Source organism: Capsicum annuum, chromosome 1 (assembly GCF_002878395.1).
Source record: "Capsicum annuum cultivar UCD-10X-F1 chromosome 1, UCD10Xv1.1, whole genome shotgun sequence".
In the NCBI taxonomy this organism is placed as follows: Eukaryota; Viridiplantae; Streptophyta; class Magnoliopsida; order Solanales; family Solanaceae; genus Capsicum; species Capsicum annuum.
The window spans coordinates 15857354-15869864 of record NC_061111.1 but is presented as its reverse complement, the minus strand read 5'-3'; the positions used below and the strand labels follow the sequence as shown (position 1 = coordinate 15869864).

The window sequence follows — 12511 nt, the reverse complement described above, 5'->3', positions numbered from 1 at the left end:
TTTTGTGAAACGATGCATCCTAGTCTTTTTGGGACGCACTGAGAAGATGTATTGTGCATTTGCAAAAGGGGGCATCTGTTTACTGAAAGTTTAAATTAGTTATGTTTCACTCTAGTAAAAGGTGTATTATGCATGGAGTAATTTATTTTTAAAAAAATTCTCCCAAAGGCATTATTTCTTTCAAAACATCATACTTAACTAAATCTTATAAAAACAAAAAGGGGTATTTCCATTGAATATTATTTCCATAAAATAGATGACATATTTAGAAAAAAGATGGTTTCACAAGAACAAAATCACATACCATAAGATGAACCTTTGCTGGATTTATAATTTTAAGCATACAAAATTATTTCACACATGTTTAAATTTTACACACCATAAATTTAAAAAATTCTCACACCATCAGATTATTCAAGGAATGTCGAAATTTTGAAAATAAGATAGAAGATAGACGACTGTCAAAGCTCAGACGCCACAGAAGCCCTCGAGGGTGGGAGCACCGTCTTTATGATCCCTTGAGAGACAATACTGAAAAAATTTGAGAGCATCAAAGGGCTTATAAAGCAAAGGGTGATGTTCATCAATAAGTTCCTCTGCAACTTTTATGATATATCCTTGTTTGGCAATTGATGAAAATCCAATGGAATATCTCTCTGTGTTTCCCATATTCACTCTATGATATGGACAAGGCAACCTACCATTTGTAATTGCCTACAATAATGTAACAATTAATTAGTCCAAAGAAAGATTGACGATCTTGATTTCTCGTATGGTCACTTGATTAATATTTTCTCTATGATCTTATATTAAAAATAACGTTACTTTTTGCTATTAAATAACTACATCAAGTAGTAATAGTCAAATTTAAAATTTCAAAGAATCATTAATAAGATTAATTTAGTCGTAAAATACACTTCTAGGCTCTAATTAAAGCTTTATTAATGGTGTGTCCAAATATATGAAATGGAGGGATTACCTTTAGATATAAAATAGCTACATAAAGTAGAAATAATTAAAATTAGAGTCTCAAAGTATCATTAATAAGGTTAGTCTAGTAAAATACACCTTTAACTAAAGCTTTTTAAGAGTCAGTCTGTCAAATCAACACGAGTCAAGTAATATGAATTGACATGAGTAGTTATTACGTGAGAAAGTTACTTTTCTTCATGTCAACTTTATGAAATAATAACTATTAGATGAGTGACTTATGAGAAATTAACTCCAACTTACTACTCTCGTCGTTCAGTTTTATTTGTCACAATTTGACTTGGCACATTCATTAAGAAAAATAATTAATAACATGACTACTTTACCATAGTACTCCTATTAAATGTTGTTTATATTGTATGTTAAAATTAATTTGGAGAAAATAATTAATACTAAGGGTAAAAGAGGAAAAAGGAAATTGTCTTTTCTTGATATGTCAAAAATGACAACTAAAAGTAGAAATAAAATTAGGAAATTTATGACAAGTAAAAGTGAACTGAGGGAGTAATAAAAAATAGAGAAAAGGTCTAATGGTAGTAAATTACTTACAGTCAAAATGTCACTAACAAGGAATATGAACGAATGAGGTGATGAGTATTCAACATCAATCCACTCTCCATTTTTCTTCATAATTTGCAACCCACCTACACCAATTTGATGTTGGCTTAAAATAGTTGTAATTAGTTTATCAGTATGAGCAGGTAGTCCAACATTTGTCTCATCATCTTTAGGCACTCTGTAATGCAACATGCCAAGTAAGCTGCTTGTTGAATTTTTGTGCTCATCCCAATATTTTTCAAATATCCCCAATTTCGCAAATATCATTTTTCTTATCATCTCATCAAATTCTGATAATCCCTTGGCATAACCATGCACCAAATCACTGCATGCCAAATCCACAGATTTTTTAAATTATGTGTTAAGATCTAGTGTCACTTATATCAAGCTTTCAAATTTTGATTCATCTTGAAAAAAAAAACTAGTAATATTTTTGAAGAGCAACTAGTAATTTGTGTTTATTTTATATATATAAGGGTAATTCGGTGGACTAAAAATTCCATGATGCACGGGGTCTAGGAAAGGATCTGACTACAAGGGCCTATAGTACGCAGTCTCTTGATCACATGACAATAACATTACCGATTACGAGAAAGCTCTCATTCAAATTGTGTTTATCTTATCAATTTGAAAAGGAAAAAGAACTTTTGTCAATATTGGACCAACAATTTGTATTTGGTCAAGATTTTAAAAATATGTCTGCGAAAAGGCTATTTTTTAAAAAAAAAAAATCAAATCTCACAATTTAAAGAGATTTACGAGTAAATAATGGCCTGATAGTGTAATAAATTATACATTTAACTGACAATGAACTACTACAACGACATACATATCCAGTGTAATCTCACGAGAGGAATCTGTAAATGATAGAGTATACACAATCTTACCCCTACTTTGAAAGATAAAGGCGGTGTTTCAGATAGATCCTGACGTTGCGTTGAACGTAAACTCAAAACATAAAAGAAGAGGTTTTGAGGATTACCAAAATTGTGAGTCTCCATGATCAGGCAACATGATGTTGGAAAAAAAGCTTTGGATAACACCAGGAGAGAGGACATGGTGAATAGTCATTCTCTCATAAAGTGGAATGAGAGGGTTATCCTTAAAATAACCAGAAGATGATGAAGTTTGAGAATTTGTAAATTTTGTGTCCAAATTAGGTAAGTTATAAACTTGTTTCAACTTATCATATAGTTTCTCTTTTGGAACTCCATCAAGTAATGCTTCAAAACAACCATATTCTTCTAATGCTTTGTACACTTGTTCCCTCAATGATATCCATTCTTCACTCCCTTCTTTCAACTCTCCCTTCCTAAAATCTATTATTGGAAGCTTATTCACATCTAGTTGATCACTACCCATCATGATATTCCGTACGCCTCACATTGATTGTTCTGTCCACTAGACTCATCAATCAATCTTGGCCTTTCTTCTTTAATGAAAATGCTTATCTCATGAAGCAGGAAGAAGACTAGGAAAACAAACAAATAGACTTCTAATTGATTTGCTCTTTACTGGTTTTCTTGTTTTAGTTGTACATGTTATTTCATGCTTGATAGTGAATATATACACATAAAAATCGATTTATTTAATTAATGCCACTCGATACACGTGCTGTACAAAGTCAACGAATGTATGAATTCTTAATCAATTAAAATATGGACAGATTGTCCATTCACAAAAAAATATACATGTTTAATGTGGCCTTAAATTGGTCAGTCGCTTAATGCAAATTTAAGTATAATTTGCGAGGGATCCCACTTAATTTCTTCTTTAAATCTAGCAAGATATAATACTTAGCGGAATATACTTATCTTCATAGTATTTTCTTTGTCCCAATTTAATTATAGCGTTTTTCTTTCACATGCCTCTTAAAAAACTAACAACAACAACATACCCAGTGAATTCCCACCTAGTGGGGTCTGGGGAGGGTAGAGTGTACGCAGACTATACCACTACCTCAAGAGAAGTAGAGAGGTTGTTTCCGATAGACCCCGGCTTAGGAATACCTCTTAAAAAACTATAAGTAACAAACATTTTATAGGAAAAATAAGTGTGTCAAGGGCAGAGGCGCGGAGCTAGTATTCCAATTAAGGTTTCAACAAAACAACAATTTTAACGTAAATTCTACATTTGTGATAAAAATCACTTGATGTATATAAATAACTTATCAAAAGTTCGATAACTTTTTTTCTTTTAGTTCGTCTTTGCACATGGCTTAGGCTTTCATCACAATATTAATTTATACTCATTTAATTTGCACGTTGTTTACCTGGTGAGGCGGATCATGTTTAAGCTTATGCAAAATATATGAATGCTTCCTTCTTAGTGAAAATTGGTTGTAATATAAGAAAGAATACTGAATGTCAACCATCTGGGCCAAAATTAATTTTGAAGAAAAATTTTTAAAAAAATATTGAATCCAAGAAGTACGTAAAGAAACAAATAAAATAGGAAATAAAATCCAAAAATAATTAATGCAAAGATACCTATAAAATAGTTCATCATCAACGCTTTAAGGTAGTATATATGCTTGTATTTGTATCAATGTTCTCATTCGAATCCCAGGAAAAAAAAACACATATATATGATAACACCCATATATTCATCATACCCAATTAATCAAAATACACTAGCTCTTTAAGAAAATTCCGACCGATAAGCCTTTGTAACACCACCTATAAAATTATTACAAATGATATTGGATTTTGTTTGAAACATTTTAAGGATCTTGAATATAAATTTTGAAGTTGTTTGAAGAAAATTTCAGGCACAGATTTAAGCTGAATTTCATATTGAAAACCCGAGGCTGAGGACGACTCCATCTACGTATCCCCCACTGTATTTGTTGTATATCCCCACGCGTATATCAATGAAGATCTGTATGTGATATACATGATATACAATGTGATATATAATATCACCGTAATGTCCATGAAAATAATGTGTGGTATGCACTGATATACAATATCAACAATACATTCACGTGTATTTTTATGTCTGGTTTCTTACTTGAAAAACAAGCCCAATCACTTATAATCTTCCTCAAAATTTGTATATAGCTTCGTCCAGGTATTTTCAACTAATTAATTTCAATCACACTCACTCTTACCCGTTCAATCCAAGGAGAAAAAGAAAAATAAAAAAGTCGAAATTTCCCTTCAATTGTACTGTTAATTAATTCATAGTCTCCCTCAGCGTTTCGAACGAAATGGCATATTTGTTGCAAGCTTTTCAAAGGTTGATTCACAGACTTCCCGGTCGTCTTTTTCCTCAAATTAAAGTAGTAGAACTCTCTATTTTGTTGAAATGTTTGATGCACTAATTGTTTTTTAAGTATGAAATGTGAAACAAGTAAGGGAATACTGAGTTTCATATTAAATCGATGACTATACAATGCAAAATTGTTTGGGCTTCAATTGCTAAACCTAACTATTTAATTTCACTAAAATGTCAATAAATGTTCAGGGTTGTATATAGGTGGAAATATCTCTCGTTTTTGTTACGTACGATCCAAGTTCATGACACGTGTCCGCTTTTGCCTAACGGACTTCATGAACTGTTCCTTGAGCCATGCCATCATCGAGCCCAATAACACGTATATAAATTGAACTTGTGTTATGCTTTATAAATCTCTCCACTTTCCTCTCTCATTCTGATCTAAAATTCACTTAGGATATTATGTGCATCCTTTTTTAAGAACCTCGCTAATTTAGAAGTTTGTCATCGATCCTTCTTTATGACCTGCCTTCATCAATTCGTCCTTCGTCATGGACGTCACTTTTTAACATTGTTTCTAGTTAATATTTTCGATGTTTCTATATAGGGTTTCCGACTTTTTTTTTTGTCTATTTTGCGTTAAAGTATATACATTAAAACAGTCAACGTAGAATATTTTGTTTGTATTAATTAATCTCCGTGGATCAATTTCATTTAATTAAGTCCATATTATAAATGTATATTTTGTCATGCATGACCGCACCTTCTAAAATAAAGAAATAAGAAACCAATGTTGATGTTGATTAATGTGTTGGCAATAATGTTCTAGCAACTACATACTCTGGATAAATATTATACGTCACAATTTTGTTCAATATCATTATTTCGCAACAACCACGCAATGGGTTGCTTTTGGGGCCAGAGCTAGCCTTCCTTCTACGGGTTCGGCAAAATTCAATAATTTTGACATCAAATTTGTATTTAATAAATTCACTTAATATACATTAAAAAAAAATTATAAAACGTCTGGTATCTTTTTTAAAAAAAAAAACATTAGAACCCATAAACTCAATATTTTAAGTCCGTCTCTAATTGCTTTAATTTATGCAGAAGAAATCTCATATGTTACTAACTTTACGTTATGATAAAATTAAAAAATATTGAGAAGAGTAAAAAAGAAATTCACGCTATTTTTGAGCTTTTCAAAATTTTTAAGTAAAGCTTTTTAGTCAGGGGGATGTACATTAAAAATTAATTCCAAAAGAAGATTGTACCACATAAGGGAAGGAAGTTAAAATATTTAAATTTCTCTATAGTAGTCATCCAATCTAGAAAATAATTTTTCTTATGAAGATCTGATTATTCAATTTCTCATATAGTTGTCTCAGTCGAAGTGAAAGGAAAAACATTTGACTTTGTGATGATTATCTATATGTAAAAATGGAGTTTAAGTGATTGTCAATGCTAATCATTTATCTGTATTAGGTAGCTAGCCTTATCCACTCCAAGTGATAGTAAGAGTGCTGTCATGGGTACCAAATAATAAATAACGTGAGGAGTGATAAATACTTCTTTCTCGTTATTTTAGAGGTTTTGAGTTTGAGTCTTTGAGATTTGAATATGAAACAATCTTTGTTTGGAGTACTTTACCTCTAAGGAGGCCTTATATCGTCGATAAATAAAATTTTCATTTACTAATTTTTCATTTGTCAATAAATTAGATTCGCCCCGTGTCAAATGTTAAAGGTCAAACTAGCAAAAAACTATGGATTTCCTAGCTCCGTTCAATAATACTTGTTCACTATTGACTTGACACACATATTAAGAAACAATAAATAATATGGGTAATTTTACTATATATCATTCTTTGAATATAATAAGTTTAATATCTTGGAAAATGTAATGAGTAATGAATAATATAATACTCCCTCCATTTCGTATTAGTTAGCCTTCTTTTTAAAAGTATTTGTTTCAATTTAGTTGTTCCATTGATGAAATCAAGAAGATTTTAATATGTTCTTTCAATTAAATAACTAAACAAATTATAAATATTCAAATTTATATTTTCAAAACATAATTAATAAGACTAATTTAATAAAATAGACCCTTAATAGATATTTTTCTTAATGGATGTGTCAAGTCTATAGAGGTCAATTAATACGAAATGGAGGGAGTAATATTTAATAACAAAGATAAAATGGATAGAAAAGAGTAAATTATCCATTGATATTTTAAACTAGAAAAGTATTATTTAACGTTTATTTTTGATACAGTGAAGAAATATGGTAGTTAGCTAAAGATGAATAACTTACAAGTCTTAACTTCAATGATCACATATACCAATAATCCTTATTTTCAGCAGCAGATCAACCCTGTCTTAATTCACCATATATTATCAGTTTATCACTATTAAATTTCAGAATATGTAATTGGGAGATTGAATAGAATAATAAGCAAATGGAAGAAGGAGAACAACTGTTGACTTTTTAAGATGATTAACTATACAGGCCGATTAAATCCTCTAATTGGCTAATCCGCTAATGCATCTTTAAGTTGATCTACATCATATGCTAATACAGTGAAGTGTATAATGAAATTAGGCCCTAAACACTATCCGTTCAATCCATTTTAGTTTTCGTGCTTATTATTCTATGGGTAACTTACTTAAATTCCTCAATTTTTAAGTGATATTACATAAAATTTTGATTATTTTATTAATTACATTTTATCCCAATTTTTTGAAATGGTAATACATATGTTGTATGGTGATACATATAAAAAAGTGGTACATTTGAAACTAACAAGATATTTATTTAAGGAAGTAACAAATTCTCTTTTATTTATTGTATTCTTTTATTTAAGGAAAGATATCTATTTTTTCTCTTTTTTAGATTTAATTATGTTTCTTTTTTTTCGTCTTTAATTATGAAAGATATTTTTTTTTTTGATCTTTTTTCTTCTCGTCTTTAATTTTAATCTGTTTTTTTTAGATTTAATTTTAATTATGTTTCAATTCTGCTTTTAATTTTTTTAAAAAAAATATTATTACTTTTGTTTCCTACACTGACTACACCATTATCTTTCATTAATAACATATGAATCACCCAATAATTGAAATAAATACTTGTATCTACCATATGAATCACCATAATACTATATATACCACCCATTAATATCATATGAATCACTCAATAATTGAAATAAATAATTGTATCTACTATATGAATCACCATAATACCGTATATATGAATCACCCAATAATTGAAATAAATAACTGTATCTATCATATGAATCATCATAAAACCATATATATCACCCATTAATATCATATGAATAACCCAATAATTGAAATAAATAATTGTATCTACCATATGAATCACCATAATACAATATGTATCACCCATTAATATCATATGTATCACCCGTTAAAATCATACAAAATGTACCTATCGTATGAATCACCATAATGCCCATATAATGATATCATATTTAGCATTCATATGAATCACCATTACAAGAATAAACATATATGAATAACTAAATAAATTTATATATGTATCAATAGATTTTTAAAAAAAAAATGGGAGAGATTTTAGGAGAGGAAAAAAAAATTACATGCATTAGTGGAGGAGAAAAAAATCAGGAAGGAAGATGATTTAAGTATTAATGGAAGAAAAAAATCAGGAAGATGATTTAATTGTTGATAATTAGGAAATGAAATCTTGAATGAGTTAATGGTGGAGTAAAAATAAGATGTGGGTTTTTCTTGATATGTATCAAGAGTAAAGTTGAAAAATGAAAGTTTATGTAAATTTTTAAAAAGTAAGAGAAATTAGGTAATATAGTCTCTTAAGAATGAGATTTGTATAATTTATCCTTATTCTATCCTGTGTATTTTTACTCATCTACCATATTAAAATTTACTACTAAGCTGAGCTGATTACATAAATCAATCACCATGGAAGCAATTCAAAATATCTGATTTTGTTATTTGCTTATTATTAATTAATTAAACGATGAATTACCAAACCTTGTATTAACTATGAGGAGCCTTTTTATTTCTTCGTAGCTATAACATAAACAATTGGTTATGTAGATCCTCAACCCCCCCCCACCCCACCCCACCCCACCCCCAACAATGAAAAAAGAAAGAGAGAGAAGGAAATTGATGAAATCCAAACCAACTAGGATATGTTGAGATTTTTAACATTAAATTCATCATATCTCAAAGTTATAAATTCACGTCTACTATTTATTAAAATTTTAATAAGCTTTTAAACATAAATCTATATCCCAATAACAATGCTATATCCGCCCCTGAATAAATGACGATCAGTGAGCACACTTAATAACAACACTTATCAATATAGTTTGGTTGGTGAATGTCTGCCTTACTTTTAGCATTTACTTGTATTAAGTTATAAGCTTCATGATTTTAAAGTTATTTTGTAAAGAATGGGATAATTCGGTTGTTGGCTGAGAGGTGAGTTATGTAAATATTAAATTTTATAAGTAGTATCATGTTTGTAAATTGATTTGAAGGTAAATTTTGTAATATAAAATTAATATAGTGTTTGGTTTGAATTTAGAAACAAACACAAAAAGATATAAGTTATATTTCCTTCGTTTATTTTTATTTGTCATTGTTCCGCTTTTCAAGATTAACCTGCATAAACTTTAATTAATATTTTAAGATATATTTTTTCACCGTATTAATATGAGAAGGGTGCAACTTATAACATTTTTCATATAGTTTCCGACCATCAAAATTTTAAATTTTAAATATTAAATTATACTACTTAAAAATTTGATCAAAGTTCATAAAGGTTGACCTCAAATAGCGAATCAGTGATAAATACAAGAGAACAAAGAAAGTATAAGAAAATTTATGTATCATGATATATATGAGGGATTAAAAAAAGAGAAACAATTAAGACATTAATAAGGCATGAATAGTTAAACCCTTACATGATTAATGTCAACATAAAATAATATATAAATTCTCTTATAATTAATCACAAATTATTATGTAAATTTGTTATTCCTTACTTTATAACCGTTATTAATGTGTAATTCTAACAAACTATCAAACAAACTCTATTAAGATTTAATATTAGAGGAAGTGCAATTTGTATCCTAAAGTCAAAAAGAGTTCGTCATGGAGAGCAACTTTGCACTAATTTGAAGGCAACTTCCAAATGTTCTTTTCTCAAAAAACGAAAATAAAAGAGAAATAATTATAAAATAATAAGTAAACTTAGATAATTAATGCGATTGACTTATTTAAAAATTAAACTGAATAAAAAAGTGAGAATGAATTCTGGGCTTGACTTTGCAGCCTGCTGAACTGGCAATCAACTTGGCTGAGACAAAGTGGCAGGAACCCACATGGCTTTTCATTATATTATTTTCTTTTTCTAATTTTTATGTGACAATTTCCCTGCTCCCCACAATTATATTATTATTATTATTATTATTATTATTATTATTATTATTATTATTATCAATAATAATAATAATGTACAATCTGACTTGAGGCTAGCACATTAACGATTAGACTAGATATTCCCTACACAAGGAATAGAAGTAAGAATTAACTAGAGGTCTCGGGTTTGAGTCTTTTTAAATAGAAAATTATTTTTATAAGAGATTATTTTACTTTTTAATGTAGAATTTTTTGATGTAAATTTAAATTTAATCAAACTTAAATATAAATATCGAGCAAGAAACCCCAATAAAAAAAAACAAGAAAGCAGGGACTAATGTCAAATATACAAGGGATATTAATAGAATATTAGTAAGTAATATTTTTTTGTCCTTTGTAAATTTTTGTTTTGATACTTACAATATTAAACTACCAAATTTAACCTTGCATTAACAAAAATATGTGTTTTTATCATTTTATGTAGGAAATATGATACTATGTTAGTCTCAAATATGAAATGACAATACATGTTTAGTATTATGTATGGTTAGTCAAATAGTGTAACGTTAAACTTGGAAAGAGTTGGGTAAACGAAAGTATAAGAAAATAACATATAGTACTATATAGTATAGCATAACAAAACAATACAATAAGGAATCAGTATATATTCGCTATATTAGTAACACAACTTACACCTTCATCCCCCAGTTTTAGATTTTATAACCAATAATGTAAAAAGAACTTGGCTAATCATATCATTTGGAAGTAAATTGCGTCTATATTTATTTATTTCAAACATTTTTATGTTCCCACTTTGCCCTTTTTCTTCTCCCATTATCTCACCCATATAAATAAACAGATAAAATCTCTCTTTCCCTTGCCTTTCTCTTTCTCTCACTTTCTCCATCTCCATTTCTCTCTATTTCTTCAAATGGACAATAGACCGGAACCGGATTCCCAAACCGGTTCAATCACAACCCATCACCTAACGGTTCCACCCGGTTTAACTCCAGAAGAATTCCAACAACTAGCTTCATCAATCATGGAGTTTCACTCTTACCGGATCAACTCGGGTCAATGTTCTTCCCTACTCGCACAGCGCATCCACGCGCCGGTCGATACGGTCTGGACCGTTGTCCGCCGGTTCGACAAGCCACAAACGTACAAGCACTTCATCAAAAGCTGTAACGTGGACGAAAACTTTCGTATTTCAGTAGGGTCCACACGTGACGTCACTGTCATCTCCGGTTTACCAGCTGCTACGAGTACTGAAAGGCTTGATATATTGGATGATGAAAGACACGTATTCGGGTTTAGTATTATTGGTGGAGAACATAGGTTGAGGAATTACAGGTCAGTTACTACTGTGCATGAATTGAATGATGATGGAAAGACATGGACTGTTGTTTTAGAATCGTATGTGGTTGATGTACCTGAAGGGAATACGGAGGAAGATACGCGTCTTTTTGCTGATACAGTTGTGAAACTCAACCTTCAGAAGTTGGCTACTGTAACTGAAACTATGGCCGGTGAAGCTCGTGGTGGTGGTGATGGTTGTGATGCGAGTCACAGGTGATTGATGTGAAACTGAACCTGCAGAAGTTGGCCACTGTAACTGAAAGTATGGCCCGTGAAGTTCGTCGTCGTGGTGGTGGTGGTGATGCGAGTCACAGGTGTTTGATGTGAATTATCCAAATCACGAAAAAAAATTGTTTTTTTTTTCTTTTTATTTGTTTTTTCTTCCCTCCACTTGTCTTTTTGGGGTTTATTTATTTCTTTTGACAATGGATTAATCGAAAGAAAGGATTTTGGTTGATGATAATTATTATAGAATCATTTTTTAATCTCCGGGGTAGGATAAGGTCTATGTATATCCTATGGTATTCTTTTTGGACTTTATCTTGTGAGGCTATGTAGAATATGTTGTTATCAACGTCATTTTATGAAAAGAAGAAAATATGAATGGTCTTGAATAATGGAAGAAATTAGAAATTACAAGGGGAGGTATTAGGTGAGATTTGATCTCTACATGATCACTTAGGTATATATTAATTTAGAAATTATAATCATTATTCTCTTAGCTTTAAATGTTATTCCTATTTTCAACATATTATTTAGCTTTTGTTATGAATAATTTGTGTAATATTTCTAAGTGTCCATTACCCAATTAGATCTGGAATAATTTGCTTGAATTTCATTATATATATAAGCGATACATATCTCAAGAATTTTAAGTAAAGAAAAGAGTTTGATGAATATGTAAGTTCCTTGTAAAATGAAAAGTGGGACCAGTTAGCTTTTTTTATTTTTATTTTGCAT

The 12511-nt window shown here is 29.8% G+C and overlaps 2 protein-coding genes across 2 annotated transcripts; one reads left to right on the top strand and one right to left on the bottom strand.

Annotated features, from left to right (window-relative positions):
* Positions 1-301: 301 nt before the first annotated feature.
* LOC107853633 (probable 2-oxoglutarate-dependent dioxygenase AOP1) lies at positions 302-3087 on the bottom strand. Its single transcript, XM_016698616.2, has 3 exons — positions 2531-3087; positions 1540-1873; positions 302-714 (listed from the first exon to the last, which is right to left on the bottom strand). The coding sequence occupies exons 1-3, from the start codon at positions 2911-2913 to the stop codon at positions 469-471; spliced, it is 963 nt and encodes a 320-aa protein (XP_016554102.2). The 5' UTR covers positions 2914-3087; the 3' UTR covers positions 302-468.
* Positions 3088-10965: 7878 nt separating this feature from the next.
* On the top strand, positions 10966-12036 carry LOC107853624 (abscisic acid receptor PYR1). Its single transcript, XM_016698605.2, has one exon. The coding sequence runs from the start codon at positions 11124-11126 to the stop codon at positions 11766-11768; it is 645 nt and encodes a 214-aa protein (XP_016554091.1). The 5' UTR covers positions 10966-11123; the 3' UTR covers positions 11769-12036.
* Positions 12037-12511: the final 475 nt, after the last annotated feature.